This window comes from Grampus griseus (genome assembly GCF_964374135.1).
Source record: "Grampus griseus genome assembly, chromosome: 16".
In the NCBI taxonomy this organism is placed as follows: domain Eukaryota; kingdom Metazoa; phylum Chordata; class Mammalia; order Artiodactyla; family Delphinidae; genus Grampus; species Grampus griseus.
Genome location: NC_139010.1, coordinates 69489452 through 69510413, shown reverse-complemented (window position 1 = coordinate 69510413; position 20962 = coordinate 69489452). Strand labels below are relative to the sequence as shown.

General features: G+C 46.7%; 1 protein-coding gene across 7 annotated transcripts in view; it reads right to left on the bottom strand.

Annotated features, from left to right (window-relative positions):
• The window catches only part of TCF7L2 (transcription factor 7 like 2), a 197781-nt gene that overhangs the window by 117558 nt on the left and 59261 nt on the right, over positions 1 to 20962 (bottom strand). For 6 of the 7 annotated variants that reach the window (XM_082673096.1, XM_082673097.1, XM_082673098.1 and 3 more), the window contains one exon: positions 2968 to 3069. In XM_082673096.1, the coding sequence (XP_082529222.1) occupies positions 2968 to 3069 (102 nt within the window). Of the gene's footprint in view, positions 1 to 2967; positions 3070 to 14806; positions 14918 to 20962 lie in introns of those variants that run through there. The other variant, XM_082673095.1, reaches the window with a different exon arrangement.

The window sequence follows — 20962 nt, the reverse complement described above, 5'->3', positions numbered from 1 at the left end:
AAACACTGTGATGTGACAACATTTTATTCAAAAGAGTAAAAAAAAAGAAAGTGAGGAAGAGCCCAGTGTCTCAAGAAAAGTTAGCCGTTCATCAGAGAATCTGAAGGAGAACCAGAGTCTTCTGGCCAATGTTGAGCTATACAGAGACCCGAATGGTACATCTGCCACAATCCAGAATGCCCCCCGTATAAATACAGATACACTGTACCTGCCAAGCTGGTCTGGGTCAGACATGTTGCCCTACGTCCAGTGAAAAGGTATCATAAATTTATACTACCAAGGTACACAACTCCTCAATCCCCCAAAACTATACGTGACCCCGAGGTCAGCAACCTCCAGACTTTCTTCCCCGACTATGTTCCCATTCTCCCTCTTCCAACTCCCTTCCCACCTCCACACCCCCTCCTCAGCCCTCATGTCAGGTGGAGACTGCAGAAATGTACAATTACAGGGCTGACTCATATAACCAAAGACACCATTCAGTTGCCACAAGCGTTAAGTGTTTCACGAATTCAGTTACCTTTTTGTCCAAGTTCATGGCTTCCGTCTCCAGCTCCCAGAGTCCACCCTCCACCACCACCCCATAACCTCTGTGCAGTGCCACTCCCCAGGTCCCCAGGAACAGAGCAGAATGCACAGAAGATGGGATTACAGCTGCCTGCTGTGGCTCCTTTGGACAAGGGTCTCCATCAGAACGTTGGTGTAGGCTCCACAGTGGTTGCTATGGTCAGCATGTCTCCCCATCAACAGCAGAGGAAAAGGGAACCCAAGTCCCTTCACTACGCCCCCTGCCAAAATCCACATGGGCTCTGGAAAAATGTTTCACCAACTCCCTGATCGGTAATTTATACACGAGAAAACAAAGTGCTTAAGGCCTAAGTTGCGGCAACTGCCCTTATGGGATTGGGGGGGGGGGGGGGGCTGGTTGGGGCGGCAGTCATCTACCTCTCTCCAAATGGACAAACCCCATTCCTGGGGGGGGAGGGGTAACGCTTGCCAGCCTAGAGGTGGCTCACCTCCAGGCCACACCCAAGAGGGGCTGCGGACACTCGGAACCACTTCTAAGAATTGCATCATCTCCCCAGACTCGAGAGAGAAAAAGCCTCCAAGAGATTTTGAAGATATTGTCCCTTCCCTGTGCCCCCAAAACCAAGAAAAAGAAAAACAAAAACAAAAACCCATGTGGGCGAGTCCTGCCCAGCATTTCCAAAAGCAGAAAAATAAATTTCAAACCTAGACCCCCCATTGGGAAATTCAGGGAGGCAGGAAAAGTGAAACAGACCGGCTTCCTTATTGTCCCCTCAAGGACTTGTAAACCAATCTTTGTGTATTGTTAAAATATTTTTTTACATGGCATTCATTTTTCTGGGAGAAACCTGCTTGAGAACCCCAAGTCAACAACTTCTTTATGCCTATGACACTGTCCCTAATAATGAGCCAATTTACAGTAAGCAAAACAGAACCAGCCACGGAAAGTTACTTTCAACTCCCTTAGGAGGACACAGTAAAAGAGAGCAGAGAACTGGGCCCAGTTCCCGTTTTCTGGCCGCTAACTCAGCGTGTGACATTGGGCAATTCACTTAAGGCATCTCTGGACCCGTTTCCTTTTCTGAGAGCAGGTAGGGCCTAGCTGATCTAAGGTTACTTTCCAGCCCTGAAACCTCAGCATTATAAGAGCATGTGTAATTATGAGCATCTGTTTTATTGTGGGGTTGAAGGAAGGAAGAAGCTTCCGGAAAATGTCAACCGTCTTTCTACATGCCTCATTTATAATATAAGAATTCGTAAGACCTTTTCACAAATGATGACTTAAAGTGGTTTCATGGAAATAAATTATTTTGTGATATATACACACACATACATATATATTTAATATTCATATAACAGAGGCAAAATTCATTAAATAATATATACTCAATTATCGCAAGCTACAAAATAAGGAGGCAGTTAGCCTGAAACTTGACACAATGTATCTTAAGATTTTTCAACTTAAAATTATTTTGCCATTTTTAGAAATTAAAAGTAACATAGAGGCAAAATATATTAATGGATAACATTTTGTGATACTTAAATGAAAAACACATGAACTGTTTTGTGCTTTGCATAATTCGACCTGTCACGGATTCATTATAAAAATGTCTTCCATTAATTACTTCAAAAGTAGGAAGTCCAACTCATGATATAAATATATAGAAGAGAATATTCTAATAAGGGTGAGCTACCTTCTCAAGAGGTTAATTTATAAGTTCCACTTTCAGAGCCTACAAAATCCTAAGAAAGTGCATTAAAAATACCTGTAGACATACACTTCATGTTGTTGTCTCTTAGTAGTACAAACAAATGTTTTCTGTGTGAAACCCCCACGCTTTCAAAGCCATGGATGTACAGGTTAAATTTCAGCCTTTCCAAGTTCATTTGTACTCCACGTTTACAATCAATCAGCCCAGATGAAAATTTTCTGATGTCAGTCTAGATTGTTCCTTTCCAATAATTAGGATAAATTGGTGAGTGTTTTGCTTGGGCCGGTGGGAGGAGGTGCAGGGGGTATATGACTGGAAAGTCTCAAATCCAGGCTTTCCCTTTCGAGTTGCCTAATTCTCTGCTCTGCAACTCACCTCCCCTAAATGACTTTTTCAGGAAAGATTTGGGGTATTATATTTTTTTAATTGCTTTAATACCATTTCCAGTCTTCCCCACACCATGGTGATTGTGCCCTATTAACTGGAATCCACAAAGCTAGATTCTAACCCAATACTAGGAGAAAAGGGTGGTGGGAACATTTCCAGCTAGATACCAAGGTCCAATAGCAGAAAACAAGTACCTTCTAGATATAAACCATATCCAAGAATATGCCCCAAAAAACTATTTTTAAAGAAAGAAAAACTGATAAACAAGGCCTGTTATCAACAAAAGAGCATTTAACCTCCTCACAATAAAGGAAGCAAATGCCTCTGTAAGATCACTTACAACGATGTGCGCCGGCGACGGAGAACGGGCATCCTTGAGGGCTTGTCTGCTCTGCAGGGTCCCCGCCTGGACATCAAGCAGTGGCCATTTCATCTGAAGATACTGGAGGGAGCAAACAAAAAGAACATGGAAAATGAATTTAGAAAAGAAATGCAAAACAGCTACCATGACACATGGATCAGAAACTGCAAAACAGAAGCGTGCAGATAACGACACCAAAACAACTTGAAAGCATGCAAGTGACAGCAACATCAATGACAACAGAAAAATCATGCAACACCAACAGGTTCTTCCTCAGAGTTCATGTTCAACAGGTACAAGCATAGAACATCAATATCATTAGCAATTAGTTTTGTCTTTACATTCAAACTACAGGGTGGCCTCAGATAAAATGATGCCATTAATACTACTCATTTGGAGAAGAGCAGTGGGGAGGGGGGAGAGAGAAGAAGAGACAGGACACATCTCTTCTGAAGGAATAAAGCAAATGGAGCCGCAAGCCAGAGGTGCCCTGGGAGACCAATTCCAAATCTGCTCTTTCAACAACCTTCATTTCTAAGATGCCATCATCCTTCACTTTCAAGAAAGCTCAGTATATACGTGCAGCTGTCCTTTACTAGAAGCTACCTGAGTAAGGTGAGGATGGAATTCCTCATCCAACCCCAAAGATTATAAAACAAAAATATTTCATTGTTAAGAGAGGCACAGACAGGGCACGATGCAATTTCTACACACGTCTCAAAAGGCCAAAGAAATTCTTAACACACAGGTTTACCACAGAGAGAAAAATAAAGGTATATGCCAAATGGGTCCTTCTCTACCCTTCTCCGAGGTAGAAAATGAACACGTGGCACAAGAGCAAGAGCTACTTCTGTCCAAAATGATACCTCAGCTTTCAGAGAACAATCAATTGATCCAGCTGTGCATCGCGCAGATTGGGGAATCTGAGGGAAGGCGGCCCGTCCGGTCACAGAGATATTTAGCACGTGTATAAGCAACTCCCAGATTTCGACTTTTGTTGGTGCCATTACAACAGTTTCATTTCACAACCAAACAAAACTTAGACACGATGCTAAGATTTTAACAAGGATACATCAACACTAGCCTTTGTACCTCCAAAGGCCGACTGATGAAGGCGCCATCTTGATCTTTCCAGCGGCTGGTTTTATTACTAATTCTACAGAAAACTTACTTGAGGAACATGGATTAAAGCTTGCCTCGTGCACAGCCTTCTTGTGAAGCATCATGGAAAGACGAAGATCTGTTCCTTCAGAGAACCTAGGCACACGTGAGGGGCCAACTCACCACAGGTAAGTCAAGACAGAATGTGGTGCAGCTCTGACAGAGACTCAGGGAACGTGCCCGGGGGCGTCTGGAGAGAAGGGGGCATTTCTGAGAAGAGAGACTGAGGAAGGCTGCACAGAGTAGGTCTTGTCAAGTCAGAAGGATTCAGACAGAAAGAAAAAGGACGGCAAAGGGCAGTCCAGAAAGAAAGAAGGGTTTGCTCCACCCGCAAATGAAATGAAGAGCTAAAACCATCCACAAGCTTTTTTCCATGGGTTCCTCCAAGACACGACTGTTCCGGCAAATTAAAACCAAACTTGGTGATACCTAAAGCTGGAAGACCTGACGCACGAGCCGCCTGCCAAACTGCATGGTTGTTTTCCCAACCTAGATCTAGACGGGGTTGGAGCGACTTCTGCCACTCCACAACTTTTACCTAGAAGCCTCCTGTGGTGAAGAAACCTGGTTACGAGTTCTGGTAACTCACCGCAAGACCTTCCAATTTCTCACCTCTAAACTGAACGAGTTGTCCTGTGAAGGGGATGGGTGAGGGGCACCAAGGGACTTGTAGGATTCTGGGACCCCAGACAGGAAATGTCAGCAGGCACCCCCCAGTGACCCTTTTAATCAAACCATTTCCAAATATTTGTCCGGAAGCAACATCATCCCAAATTAAGAGACACTGAGGTAAATGTTTCCATGGTCTCCCTCAGCCCTATAACCCGAGCCAGCGGGCTATGGGAGTCTAGTCTGCCCTGTCTCTACCCTTACTTCTTCCCATTCTCACTTGCCACATAAACATATGGGCCTCATTGGTCAAAACCACTCAATAGGGTCATTTCCTTGAGGCCAACCAAAATGGACGCCCGCCAACACTCACCTCTTCATCACATGAAAACCTGTGAAGAAACATGGCAAGCTGAGTCGCCACACACCTACACCTCCCTCTGCCCTCAGTGGTGAGGGTTGGATTCATGGACAAGTTTTTGTCTTTGGCCATCTGCAAAACTGATTTGATTGTCTCCAAATACCAGCTCCCCAGAATGAGGAGATTCAGGCTTTGTTGAAGGCGACAGGCCTGCCCTGCGGACCCCACCCAAAAATGATCATACCCATAATGCAATATTAATGCGGAGACTTATAATTCCTACTTTACATAAAAGCTTCATTGTGCGCCCCAGCCAATCTCCGCAGGCTACCTGCACCACATACTTTTATGAGCCTACATTTCAGCACTCCGGGCCTACAATACACATAATTTTCAATTATGTTAGGGCAGCCCAGGATCACTGCCTATATAACATTACTGGTTGGAGGAAATGAGACTCGGCCCTGCTGCCCAGAGAGAGCTAACCAAATCCAGATGGTGGGGAAGACGGCCCCCGCCCGGCCGACTCACAGCGACCCTGCAGTGACAGCCTCAACCTCTCTGTCCCACTGCAACTCGATCCCACAGAACCGCTGGGTCCCCGCAAATCTGTGCCCGTCCCTTGGGCCTTGGTTGGCACTCAAGCTGACGAGGTTCCTTTTGGGGAAAGAAGTATTAGGCCAGGATTTTTTAAAGGAAGTTATTAACCTCCTGCAAAAGTGATGGGTTTCCCAGGTTCCTTCATCTTCTACAATTGGTCCTTATTAATAGGGAAAATAAATTAAAAAAGGGAAGAAAAAGGAAATTAGGTACTATTACAGCCCAGAGGAAAATCTTTTCCTTCCTGGAGACGTTTAGCAGCAGGAAATTCTCTTCTGTTGGGTCCTAAAGGAAGACCTGAAGGAGGGGCATCTCGGATTAATGAAAGGGCTGGATCGCCACGCCACATTTTCCCAACAGTTCAACTTCAGTTTTATATCCTTTTGGGGAAGGGAAAAAAAAAGTTCCCACCATCCCACTATAAAAGCAACACCGGGCTCCAGGCTCCCTTCCCTTTAGGCTGCTCAACGTGGAAATTATGAATTGCCTACAAAAACATTAAACTTTTCAACAAACTGCAATCAAATGGGGCTGTGGGAATTCCTGCATTGAAAACTGTTGAAATGGAGTCTACTCAAATTTCATTTGTAAAAATAAATAAATAAGTAAATAGGGTCATCTTGGCTTAAGCATTTCATCCTTTGTTTCATAATAATGTTCTGCTGAAGGACCACTAGGGTTCCCCCCCGCCCCAGTCATATTTTATGACATATCTCAGGAAGCTTAAGTTAAGCTTTGGACCTGTGGGCAAAGTCTTCAATATATACACCACCAATGGCCTGAAATGAATCAAGGTGGTTTAAAGGCCTGTTGAATTGTCAGCAAAAAAGAAGGTATGTAGCTCTAATTTCTCCTACTCCACCTTCCCCAATAAAAAAGGAAAAGGAAAGGCAAATGGGGAGGGTCTTCCAAGTCAGAAGCCCCCTCCAAGATCTATGTTCCTGGTGATCAGCAGGTACTCAAGTGGGCCTGACAGGACCTGCTCCCCCAAAGGCATCCGCATCTCCATGAGTCCCATTTCCATGACAAGGACAGCGAGGAGGGGCTGCTGGGAGGTCTTTGTACAAATGCATTATCTAAACACACAGGACAACTCAAAGAACAACAACGATGATGCTAATGAAGTTGCCGGGAAACCCCACATCCTTGATACACCACCAAGGCAGCTTCCCGGTACTTGCTTTCATTCACTCCCTTCCATAGATGGACGGGCACATGGAGACCACCCCCTTATTTGTTAGGAGCAGGGTTGGCAAACTTTTTCTGTAAAGAGCCTGATAGTAAATAATCTTAAGCTTTGTAGCCCACACCATCTCTGTCCCAACTACTCAACTCTGCTGTTCTAACACAAAAGCCACCACAGGCAATACACGTATGCATTATGTCATGGCTGTGTTCCAAAAACTTTATTTACAGATGCTGATATGTGAACGTCCTATGATTTTCCTGGGTCAGAAAATATGTATTCCCCTCTTGATTTTTTTTTTTTGCGGCACGCGGGCCTCTCACTGTTGTGGCCTCTCCCGTTGCGTCCGGACGCGCAGGCTCAGCAGCCATGGCTCACGGGCTTAGTTGCTCCGCAGCATGTGGGATCTTCCCGGACCGGGGCACGAACCCATGTCCCCTGCATCGGCAGGCGGACTCTCAACCACTGTGCCACCAGGGAACCCCCCCGGCCCTTGACTGATTTTTTTAGCCATTTAAAAATAATGAAGGGGCTTCCCTGGTGGCGCAGTAGTTGGGAGTCTGCCTGCCAATGCGGGGTACGTGGGTTCGAACCCTGGTCCGGGAAGATCCCACATGCCGCGGAGCAAGTAAGCCCGTGTGCCACAACTACTGAGCCTGCGCTCTAGAGCCCGCGAGCCACAACTACTGAGCCGCGTGCCACAACTACTGAAGCCTGCGTGCCTAGAGCCCATGCTCTGCAACAAGAGAAGCCACCGCAGTGAGAAGCCCGCGCACTGCAATGAAGAGTAGCCCCTGCTCGCCGTGGCTGGAGGGGGCCCATGAGCAGCGGTGAAGACCCAGTGCAGCCACAAATAAATAAATAAATTTATTTAAAAATAATAATAATAATGAAAACTGTTCTCAGCTCACAGGCTGTACAAAAACTGGTGGCAGGCGGGACAGCTTTGACCCGTGGGCCACAATTTGCCATCCCTGGCTTAGGGACTGAATGTGTAGATACCTGAATCATGTCAGACAGAACCCATTCCTTCACTGGGTCTTAAATCCAGACAGCCACACACCATCATATAGAAAAGCATGTTCACTGGCCCAAAAGCAACCTTTTGGATGGAATTGTCATTGGCAGACTCAAGTTTGAGGGCAAAAGCTTGGAAAAGAATCTGAGCTCTCTGGCCGTGACTCCCAGTCACAAGGTCTAACCACTGGACCACAGTCTCAACGGAAATAACCATTCCTTCTTCCAAAATGGAAGTTTGAAAATCCCTGAGCAATTCTGGCTGGAAAAGGTTCACACGTCCAGAAGTTCTCATCCACTTCCCAGGAGACACTAGCAACGCATCCCATGTCAGGGAGTCACCACAGAAGAGCATCAGGCAGGGGGCTTCCCTGGTGGTGCAATGGTTAAAAATCCACCTGCCAATGCGGAGGACACGGGTTCGAGCCCTGGGCCGGGAAGATCCGACATGCCGTGGAGCAACTAAGCCCATGCGCCACAACTACTGAGCCTGCGCTCTACAGCCCGCGAGCCACAACTACTGAAGCCCGCGTGCCACAACTACTGAAGTCCGTGCCTAGAGCCCATGCTCCACAACAAAAGAAGCCACTGCAATGAGAAGCCCGTGCACCACAAGGCAGAGTAGCCCCCGCTCGCCGCAACTAGAGAAAGCCCGCACGCAGCAGTGAAGACCCAACGCAGCCAAAAATAAAAATAAATAAATTTATTTTAAAAAAAGAAGAGCATCGGGCAGAAATTCCGCAGGTCAGGGGTGACGAGCCCTGGATGCTTTGGGGTCAACTTTGCAGGTTCAGAAGCTCCTCTCTTTTTTCTTTCTTTTTTTTTTTTTTTGCCATACGCGGGCCTCTCACTGTTGTGGCCTCTCCCGTTGCGGAGCACAGGCTCCAGACGTGCAGGCTCAGCAGCCATGGCTCACGGGCCCAGCTGCTCCGCGGCATGTGGGATCTTCCCAGACCGGGGCACGAACCCGTGTCCCCTGCATCGGCAGGTGGACTCTCAACCACTGCGCCACAAGGGAAGCCCACAGAAGCTCCTCTCTTGCAGAACTCCTTCACACATCACATCGTTGGAATTAAGCCCACACTGTGCCAACCCTGTTTGCCACCAACAGATGGCATTAGCCCCCGGCTTGGGCAAAATGCAGGGTTCAGGGTGGGAAAAGGGGCACCGTGGGGCCTGAACAGACTGTTCAATGGAGATTAAACCAGTCTCTTCTGGAAAACAGCCCCATGGAAAGCCTATCACCCAGAAAAGGGCCGATTTTTAAACTTTGAAGGCCTTGCTCCCCTTCCCAGCCTGATATGCATTCGTTACCTAAACACAAGAACGCCTACAAAACATCCTCTTCAATCCAAGCTATTTCTCAGTAGGGGTGCTTTTTCCTAGGAAAATCCATTTTACAAGAATTCAAATTAATTGGAAACCATCCTCATGGTAGATTTGGACCACAAGGGCTTCCTAACTCACTAGTGCCAGAAAGCGGTACAAGCTGTGTTTCTTATAAAATGGAAAGTAAATACTCTGCCTAAACACCCCACACTGAGAGTACTGCCAGCCACGGCCTATCACGTCCAAATGCATTCATCCTTCCTCCCTTGCAATGTAACTTGCTCCCACCTTCCCCCCGGCAGGCTCATCATGGACCAGGCCAACTCTACTACAAAACTTTACTCTGGAAGGGGTAAAACCATGCTTACGTTCACATCACTGAACTTGACAAAAGAAAAGGCTACCAGAAGCCCCTCATCCTAAGAGGAAAATAGGAAAACTTAGTAAGTGAGACAACAGGAAGCCAAATATTAACACTGACGGCACATACACACTTTCTTCAGGAGCTCGTACTATGGGGCTCACCTCTAATACACATCTACATACTTAGGTCTGCTAAAGAACAGGCTTGCTGTCACTTTCTAAGCCTTTTTCATTTCTCAGAACTGGAAGATGGAAAATCCAGCCCATCTTCTATCAATAAATAATATGCCCTGGAGATCAGGGACCCCCAATTTACCCAGCATGGTTGAAATATAAGAAGCTGTGATTAATTTAATACTCTAAAACATACAGGTGCCAACAGGTTTCCAAAAGTCAGCAGTGATCACATATACCAAATAGCAGAAACTCTGTGAAACCATTTCAGAAGGCTCCAGAATCCTGCAGGATCATCAGGGGCCACAATTATAAAACTCGTTTGATCAATTTTCCTACAGATGCAGAGGGTATAGGAGATTAGGCTGCTTTGTCCTAGGTTAAAACATAGTTCAGTAATTCCTGCTTTTGAAAATCCACTGAGAACCTAAGATAGAGGTTCTGCTTAAAGAGGCATTATTTGCCTATGAAGCATGACTGCACAGAAGAAGAAAATTCAGGAACATGTGGTTTCTGCTGCTTGGGATTTAGCATAAGTGAGGATATACTCTAGTTACCTAGGAAAAGAAAACCAAAGACCTCAGAAGGCTCTCTCTCCCCCTCCCTCAATGAAACCAACATAATAGGAACTTTGAAACGTTCCCCTTAAAGTCACTACCCCATTTCTCAACATAAAAAGAATACGGGGAAAAGGGCAAGGAGGCGGGGAGGGAAGGGGCAACCAAGGCATCTGTACAAAACAACAATTTAACAGCTTTTTTATCCTCTTTCTCTATGGGTTGGTTGTTATAAGATTTTTTTTAATTGAAGTATAGTTGATTTACAATGTGTTAGTTTCTGATGTATAGCAAAGTGATTCTGTTATGTGTGTGTGTGTGTATATATATATATTCTTTTTCAGATTCTTTTCCATTATAGATTATTACAAGATATTGAATATAGTTCCCTGTGCCATATAGTAGGTCCTTGCTATCTGTTTGTTTTATACATAGTAATGCATATCTGTTAATCCCAAACTCCTAATTTATCCCTCGCCCTCCTTTCCCCTTGGATAACCATAAGTTTGTTTTCTATGGCTGAGTCTATTTCTGTTTGGTAAATAAGTTCATTTGTATCATTTTTTTAGATTCCACATGTAAGTGATGTCATGTGCTATGTGCCTTTCCCTGTCTGACTAACTTCACTTAGCGCGATCATCTCTAGGTTTGTAAGATTTTTAAATGAAACCCTTACAGTTAACCTTTTTGCTCTTAATCATAATAACTAAAGGGTCCTGATAGTATCACTTCACATTCAGAGAGTATTTACAGTTCATAATCACTTCCACAACAAGCCTACAAAGTAAACAGTCAGGCAGGTACAACCAACATTTGACAAGGAGGGCACTAGGGCCAGCACGGCAGCCCCAGCCCGCCTGAGGTCCCCGGGTCAGCTGGCAGCCCCACGGTGCACAGGGCTCCAGGTCACCAGCATGTTTCAACTTCATCCTGACGTAATTTACAACTCCCCTCCACCTTCCTTGGGTTTCTTATCAACTAACTGTGAGGCATCCTCACCTGAACTCTAACCAGGGATCAGTGTCTCAAAGGGCATGGCTAAGGGAACGCCTCACAATGTCCCCAAAGGGATCCTTTTCCATCATCTACCATCTCTCTTCTCCCCCCACAGGTCACTGGGCAAACATTCAACTATTTTCCTCCACAAGGCCACCAGAAAATTATTTCTACCAGAGCTCCCGAGGACAGTAAGGTAGTAAGGGAGAAACAAAGCAACACAAACAAATAACAAACGAAGAAACGAACAAAATCCAATAACCAAAACTTGGGACTCACTGTTTTCTTTACCTGGCCAACTATTCAACACCCAGGTCCCTGAGATATTTTTGCATTCGCCAGGTCAGTGGTTTTGCAGGAAGGTTATGGGATAGCAGCTCATGGAAGCACAAGCTGTGAAGTTTGTCACTTGGCCCTTCCTCTCGAACCCGGATGGGGCCCCTTAGACTGGGGCAAGGCCTTCCTTCCACTCTCCAGATAAAGTCAATCTGAAAATGATGACTGACTGTGTGCTCCTGGGAGTAGCACATTGGGAGAAAGGGTCTGGAAACCTACTTTCCAGGCCCAGCTCTGCTGCTAGCTGGGTAATCGCTTTGATTTCACTTCTTCACTGGGCAACCTCTTCCCCACTCTGGGCCTAAGTCTATAGTAGGAAATTGGGAACATGACCTCAAAAACCCCCTCTGCTCTAACACATGAATTCCTGCAGCATTTACAAAGCATATGCTCAGTATCCAGTGTGGACTACATATTCTGAGGCCTAGAAAAGTCATCTAGGACCCAGCCAGTAAGACAGTAAGCTAATGAGTGGTACACAGACCACCACAAGAGAGATAAGAGAAACATCGTGAAAAAAGATTCAGTTCCTGACCGTGACATGGTCCCAGGCTCCCAAACCACACTGGTTTGTTTAGAGAGAGACTTTTCTCCTGACCCACTGCACACCTGCTTAATCAAACTATCTGGGACGGGGCCCAGGGGTCTGTATTGTCTTTGTCCCAACTTGCCAGGTGACTCTGATGATCAGTCATTAGCATAAATGATCAGTGCGGGGGCGGCATCAATGAAGAGTCCCTTGAGCATATATGCAGAGTCCACCTTCCTTTCTCAAAGGCTCTTTCAAACCTCTAAATTGATTGTCACATCCTTTTTTAAGTGGTCCATGCACATAATCTCCAAACCCATTTTAAAAGAGGAGAAAGTGAGGCAGATAGAAATTAAGTGACTTACCCATGCAGTTACTAGGGATTCTGAACCAGAATGTAGAGTTTTGGTATTTTCAGGCCAGAATTGAGTGGAATGGGCAATGGGTGTCCCCCAGAAGAGGGCAGAGAAGATGCACAGGAAGGGAAAGTGTGCAGCCACCACCCCTACACAGAGAGCCAGCAGGAAACCAGCCTCAGAGACAGGGTGTCCCCCTGTCGCGACCAAAAGCGCCCCCCACTCGCCATCTCACACTCTTCAGGCAGCTTCAAGATTGAGTTCCCCAAAGAAAGGCTGTGAATTCCAAGAAATGTCAGCCCTGCTGCAAGGACCCAAGTCTCTGAGCCATGCCTAGTGGACATGCAGCCACTAGAAGAAAGGAGAGGAGGAGCCCTGGTCCCCCCGTCTTGCTCAAGCAGGTCGCCTGGTCCCCAACCTCCAGGCAGGGCAGCCCCAGCTCGTTCCCCACAGCCGCCCCGACGGTGGCTGACAAACAATGAAGGCTCACATGCCAATGTGGGGACTTCACATTAAGAGACAAACCAGAGACAACCCAACTTTAGGCGGAGAAACACTTACCATCTTCTCATTTTCAAGTCAAACTTGTGGTCACCACATTTTTTTCTTACTGCTTCTTATAAAAAGGTCCAGTACTGTCCAGTTAATTGGAATGTTCTGGTTACCACCTGCTCCCCTGCAAGCATGCTGAGGTGGATGCACGCACCTCAAGACCAGGAGAAGAAGTTGGAATTCCTGGAGCGGCTCAGGGTCCAAGTATGGGCATCAAGGGAGCTCAGAATACGGAGAGATAAGGGCACACCAAGTCTCAACCGATGGATGGATAAACAAAATGCGGTGTCGCCATGCAAGGGAATATTAACTTGGCAATAAAAACGAATGAATACTGCCACGTGGATGACCCTGGAAAATACGCTAACTTAAAGAAGGCAGACAGACAAGGTCACACATGGTATGATTCCTTCTGTATGAAATATGCGGAGTAGGCAAACCCATAGGGACAGAGAGTAAGTTAGTGACTGGCGGGCAGTAGAGGGATGGAGGATTAGGGGGCGACCACTAGTGGGTACAGCGTTTCTTTTTGGGGTGATGAGAATGTCCTGATGATGTCTGCACAGACTTATGAATATACTAAAAACCCACTGAATTGCATACTTTAAATGAGTAAGTTTTACGGTATGTGAATTAGATCTGTTTTTTAAACGAATTACAAAAAAAAAGTCACTTGATGGTTTTCACACTCATTTCAGAGACAAGTGGGGTAGGAGAGGACAGACACGTATACACAGACCCCACCCATAATGCCTAAGGAGGAAGCAAAAAACAGGTGAACCTCTTCTTTTTCTAAAAGAAGCAAACATTCCAAAGTTTCTTGGGAAACAATTTCCAAATGTGATTTTGGCTGGCGTTGGATCTTGGGGAAGGAATGTTACCATGGCAGGTGAACAAGACTTCGTGAGAGACGTAAAGAGCGTGGGATACCCTGGATTAGAACTGCCGGTTAAGAGCATGGGACTGAGGAACAGAAGTGTGTGCTAACTGTTTCAAGGCCCGTGGCTAAAAACAAATAGAGCAGAGCAGATGAGTCAACAGAACCACAGGGAGTTCAGAGACCTGAACGCTACAGTCCATCCTCCACTGTCCTGTGACCTGGGGCAGGTCAGGGTGGCTCTGCACCTCAGTTTCTCCATCCAAAAAATGGGCATGGAATTGCTTGTCTAAAATCTCCTGACCAAAAAAAAAAAAAATCTCCTGACCGACCTCTCCACCATCCTTCCGAACTCAAAGGATAAATGGTATAAATGAAGTAAGGGAAAAGAATTACATAAGATTAAAGAGACTTAAGATTTGCTATTTTTTCCTCCAACTGCACCGGGGATTTAAAAGCCAGAAGAGTTACAGGTCTACCAGGTAAACTGTTAGAGACGTAGCCAACCAGATGACCTTTGAGAGGTACGAAGCCAGAGAGTAACAGGGTCCTGACGACCCGGAAGGGTTATTTTAAATGCATGCATGATCCGATCTCAGCAGATATTAAAATAAAGAACGCTAAAAAATTCCTTCCTTCCTCCACGGCCGGGAGCTCTCGAGGCTTGGATTTTTCTGATATAGGGCCTCCTCCCTATTCTGTATTTCTTCCCCCCATTCCATGACAACGAGAGACAGCGGCAGTCTTGGCAACCAACAAGCAACCAATGAACGTGCTTTAGTCAAGTTCACGTAGGAACCAAATGCAAGACAGACCTCGGCTCCGGTCCTCAAACTCCAACTGAAACCGTGAAGCAGGCTGCGTTTCTTTTTTCTTTTTTTTCCCCCCTCCGGTCACATCTGAAAGAGTTCAGTGGCTCCAGCAAGGTCTCCCTGTCCGAATTTTTATTGTCCGATTCTAGCTGTGACAAGCATGTGGTGACGCTTCGTAATGTGACACCCAGGAAGCCGAAAGGTCAGGCAGCGGTGCTGGTTAATTTTGCTTGGGGAGGAACAAACCCCCGAGCCAGGGGGAAGATGTAGTGAGGCTGACCTTCTGGAGGCCCCCCGACCCCCCTGCACACAAGTCTCGCTGCCTCGGCCAGAAGCGGCCTGCCACTCAAGTATCATTTTGCTATAACAAATTACTCCTAACCCAGGATTACGGCTCTTTCCAAATCCCTCCTAGAGAGCAGGGAAATAAACATTCTCTCCCAGGACTCAGCCCCAGTCGTTTCTCCTGTTGGTAATCCTCGTCTCTATTTGCTGCTCCTACAAGCCCTCGTCTGGGAGGTCTTCGAGACCATTCCGGCCCACTCTCCTTTCAGACATGGGCTGAATGTCTCAATTGTCCATTAAGCACAGCAACAGATGAAGGCGGGCTTTCTGTCCGGAGGAGCCTCACACAATAGTTCCCTTTGCCCACACACTTCTCGTCTGCCGGCGGACTCCACTGGCTTAATCCCAGTCGCTCAAGGAAGTCCACACCCCACATTCCTTCCTCACGTTCCGGAGGGACGAGTGAGGACAGGTCGCCATCAAGGCGCTCTGCTCCAACTCCACAGCACTGCAGAGAAAGAAGCAGGGCTGCCCCCATGGGAGAGCATACCACTGGGGGGTAGGATCAATGGGGGGGGCGGGGAGAAAGATCTAGAAAGAAGAGGGAAGACAGCAGGCTGCAGGCAGGAGGAACTGCCTCTGACCCCAGCCTGTGGTTTCCTCTAATAAACTACCAGGAGATATTTCGAGCACAATCACCTCATTTGGGGAAGGAAACAGTTCTGTCCACTTCCAAAGACTCCTGTGAGATACTGGGATACTCCGGGCACTTGGGACAGAGAAGGCTCTTTTGTGTTTTTAATTGTACGCAGCGAGAGACCAGAATATGCCAGGAAGCAAAGGGCAGAACAATGGATGTTACAATCAAAGTGGGTGATTTGAAGAGATAGGGATCTCGGGGTTATTTTACAGAGACCTTCTCCCTGGAGAGAGAGATCGGTTGACAGTGTACTCTCTGACACACTACGGGCTGGGAGAGAAACTTTCCAAAATAACCCAAAGGCACTGAAGAGACAGAAATACTCCCATCAAAAATCCAGACAACAGAGAAAGACAAATAAAATATCATATCACTTCTATGTGGAATCTTAAAAAAATGATACAAATGAACTTATTTACAAAACAGGAACAGCCCCACAGACTTGAAAATAAACTTAGGGTTACCAAAGGGGAAAAGTAGAGGGAGGGATAAATTAGGAGTTTGGGATTAACACCTACACACTACTATATATAAAATAGATCATCAACAAGGATCTACTGTACAGCACAGGGAACTCTACTCAATAATTTGTAATAACCTATTTGGGAAAAGAATCTGAAAAAGAATGGATGTACGTATATGCATAACTGTTTCACTTTGCTGTACACCTGAAACTAACACAACATTGTAAATCAACTATACTCTAGTATAAAATAAAAATTAAATTTAACAATTTCCAGACAAGTCAAATTCCTGTTTCAAAAACAAAAAAAGGAACGCCAGGTAAAGAAACAGAGTTAGGTAACACAACTCATTCTGAATTGAGCGCAACATTCACCCTCCCATGTGTAAGCCCAAGCTGACCACCTCCCCTTGCTCAACAGGGCCACTGTGCCTCTCTAAACCAACTTGTTCTCTGCTTTTGTGGTTTTAGGCTTTAAAAGAACTTGGCTGGGGAAGGAGCAGTAACGATCTAAGCTACCACTTAGCTCATTAGTATGTCATCTGGACAGGCAAAATCAATTCCAACAGCATCAAGTTTGGTTATTCCCTTCCCCAAAGGTCTGCACTATTAATAGCAAGAAAGTTTCCCAGGCTTCAGTTTCTTTGCAATCTCAACCAGCCCTGACCACGGAATCTGGCCATCTCCACTTCGAGAGCTCCCAGAAATCTGAGAGAAGGAACTTCAGGTCTCGGTCTTTTGACAGCAGCAAAGACGCAGGAGGCAGGCTGAACTTAAAGATTTCAGGTCAAAGAGGGCTTGATCCCCAGAAAGGGCTGGCCACCTCTACCCATCTAACCAGGTCCTGTGCTCTCTCTTCCAGCCTGAGCTAACCCTGCGAACAGAGGTCACCACCTTATCTCCCCACTGTGGAGTCAGCTGACAGAAGCTTCTAGAAGCAGCAGCTTGGTTCAAAATAAACCTAAGGGCTTCCCTGGTGGCACAGTGGTTAAGAATCCGCCTGCTAATGCAGGAGACACGGGTTCGAGCCCTGGTCCGGGAACATCCCACGTGCCGCGGAGCAACTAAACCTGTGCGCCACAACTACTGAGCCTGCGCTCTAGAGCACGCGAGCCACAACTACTTGAGCCCGCGTGCTACAACTACTGAAGCCCGTGCGCCTAGAGCCCATGCTCCACAACAAAGAGTAGCCGCCGCTCCCGGCAACTAGAGAGCCCATGTGCAGCCAAAAATATTAATTAATTTAAAATTAAATTAAATTAAAAATAAATAAATAAACTTAAAACCTCACTAATTCAGACCAGCAGAATGTTAAGAGCACAGGCCCAGGAGCTGGAATGCCTGGGTTCAAATCCAGGATCTGCGGCTTAGTACTTCTAGGGCCTTGGACAAATGGCTTCACCTCTCTATGCCTCCTGACCCTTGCCTGCAAAGTGAAGATACCTCCCTCTTAGGACAGGTATGAGTGAGTGGTCGTGCACCACTACAGCTACACCCATTTGATGTATGAGACGGAAGGCCAATGGGGTTCATGCTCATGAAGCACGCGATCTAACTGCAGGGAGCAAAGAAGGAGAAAAGAGAAGCGTGCACTTTGTGTAATAAACGCAGGAAGTCAACAGACAGGCTGGTCGAGTTGGCTGCCTGATGAACAGACCGGCTGATAATGGCACGCCATTACTGTCCACACGCCAACGGGAAAGTAAGAAATGGTTCACTCGGGGGGCTTCCCTGGTGGCGCAGTGGTTGGGAGTCCGCCTGCCGATGCAGGGGACGTGGGTTCGTGCCCCAGTTCGGGAAGATCCCACATGCCGCGGAGCGGCTGGGCCCGTGAGCCATGGCCGCTGAGCCTGCGCGTCCGGAGCCTGTGCTCCGCAGTGGGAGAGGCCACAGCAGTGAGAGGCCCACGTACCACAAAAGAAAAAAAAAGAAAAGAAAAAGAAATAGTTCACTCTAAGTATTTAAAACATATCCCTCTTCCTGTCTTTACGTACCCTGGCGAAGAGCTCTGCCTTGAGCGTTCAACCCCAGCTGTCTAAATTTCCCCACACCCCAAGGAGGGGAAGCCAAGTTCATGAGGTCCCTGCGTTCAAGTACAGGTGACTAACCAGTCGTCCCATCTGAAAGGCCTTCTGGAGTCCGCCCAACACGCTCTGCAGGCACGGGGCGGGGGAGGTGGGCACACAGCGAGTCACACGCTGCCGCAAATGGAGAGGAAAACACTAATGCAGCAAACTCTCCTGAATGACAGTCCACGCTACGCCCTGAATGCCCAAGTGCCCCGGGAGCCTTGTTCTTGCCTCCCCGAAGTCCCCTTGCTCCCTTTCCTTCGGACCACTGAGCCCCCACTGGGTTCATCGAATCTACTACTGTGAGGACCTAAGGCAGCAAAACAGGGGTCACGGGGCCTGCATGCGCTCAGACCAAGTTCCCAGATCACATGCAGAGGCAGCTCGGACCGGGGTTCAAACCCCAGCTCCGTAACTCTGATCACTCACCAAAGTATGTATTGAGTGTGTAATACGTGCCAAGCGCTGACACTCCAAGAAATCAAGTTCTTTAAGAGAAGATACCAAAGCAAACCATCTAAAAGTAGGGGGAGCTCGGGTAAATGATTTCACCTCTCTGAGCGTTCGTTTTCTCATCTGTACAATGGGAATATACACAAAAGCCATCTCAGAGTTCTCGTAAGGATCATATGCTTGCCAGGGTGCCTGGCTTAGTAAATGCTATTCTATTATTAGCTAGCTATGATATTGTTATTAACATAATCAGTATCAGCGGAATAAAACGCCTGGAGCTATTGCACAATTCTAAACCATCCAGAAAAGTTAATCCCCAGGTATCATCTCATACTTAAAGGGAAAGGAACACTTAGCCTGAAGTAAAGCAAAGTGACCAAAAACATCCCTCGTGAACCAGCCTCTCCTCTCCAGATTACTCCCGCCCCATGCACCAAGTACGTTCATTCCCAGCCTTCTGGTCAAGTGGAATTTTCCTCTGTTACTGTGTCTGGTCTCCTTCATGTCTGGTCTCCAACTAGGTACACCAAAGCTCAGCTGCAGGCCTCGTGTTCTAAGCCACTGCATCTCTTCCCTCCAACTGGCCCTCAAACTTAAAGAGATTTCTTAAATGTCTGCAACCCTAACAGAATTCTGATCCTTCCCTTTCACCCTCTGCAAACAGCAGACACACAAGGCACAAGCTGGCCCACAGAACAGGGGGTTGCAACGCACTAGGTCAGACTCAGCAGCAGCTGCTCCAGGGCTACCAAGAAACCACACGAACTCATCATCCAAGAGAGGTTTTACAATGTGCATACGAAAGAAAAATGGCAAAGAAAAAAAATCTCGAAAAAAAAAACCTACAGCTTTTCTCCCTGGCCATGTCTTGATTTTTTTTCCTCCTCTTTCTTCAGAGATGTCGATAAGATTTAAAGCCTCACCTGTTAAAAACATTCCCTAAAGAAGGGGCAGACAGTGGGGAAAGGGAAATTCGAAGACCTCCCTGGTGCCCCTGGCTCGCCACCGTCAGGCAGAAAAACAAGAGTCAGCCATTGGCACCCTGGTTCAGTCCAAAGACCAGTGTGGGTTTCCTCCTGCACTGACCATGCACTCCGAGAATGGGCAGAGCAAACGTCCAGGCTGTAAACAAGCCAAGTGAGATACGAAAATGCCCAGAACAAACACAGGTGGGTTGCCAAGTTTTGGGTGCAGTTTATAAAGAGTGGGAAGTCGGACCAATTCTAGTGCTGGAATCCCAGACCACCACCCAGTTCCTTAGAGACTTCAGGCAGGGCACCTCAGTTTCTCTGTCTATATAATGGGAGCTACAACAGCTCTTTCAAATCAGAGATGCTGCCACATCAAGACTCCAGGTAGTGGAACCCAGCACATGGTACGTGCTCAAGGAATAAATGTCAGCTCCATGATTACCGTTAGTAAGTTGACATTTGTCACATTTGGGGATTTTGGCAATCACGTGGGGAATGCTTTCTTCGTTGTTGTTATTATCCAACACTACAGTTTGTCATCAGAAATCTATTTCCTAGGAGGTAGAAACAAAAAGGGAAGCTGTGTGGTTGGAAAAATGAAAAGACAACAATACGCAGTAGAAGTCCTCTAATATTTGCGTTCTTCCTATAGGAAATGCCCTCTGCTAAGTCCTTTACCCATTTTTCAGATAAGTTTTCAGGAAACTGAGCTGGGAGACCGTAGGCAACCAGCCCAAGGTCACAGGACTTGGAAGTGAGGGTTACGAGGGCAGAAAACATATGTGTCTCTCTGTGCTCCTGTGTCCAGTGTGAACGGTCTCTTTAAGCCTCATTTAACATTCGACAAATATTTATTGATGCGGGAGCCGGGCATTATACTGGGTGCTAGAGACAGAAGAGAAAGATCTGCGGGGCCTAAGAGTCAGGTGACGTGGGTGTCAAGTCCCAGCTCTCACCCAACTTGTCATGTGACAGCGAGCAGAGATTTCAGCTCCCCCGACCCCCAGCTACTGTAAAATAATTTCCCCTCAACCACCTCCCTCACAGGGTGGATGCAAAGATTCCCCTAAACCGTCATGGAGCTGCTTGGCGGCTTCTAGCAGAGCTTCAGGATTCAGTCAAGATTGGTTCCCTTCCTTCTACCCCCACAACCCTGCCCGTCTCCCCAAACAAGCCCTGGTTAGTGTATCTATAAACTAAAGATAATAGTAAGGTATC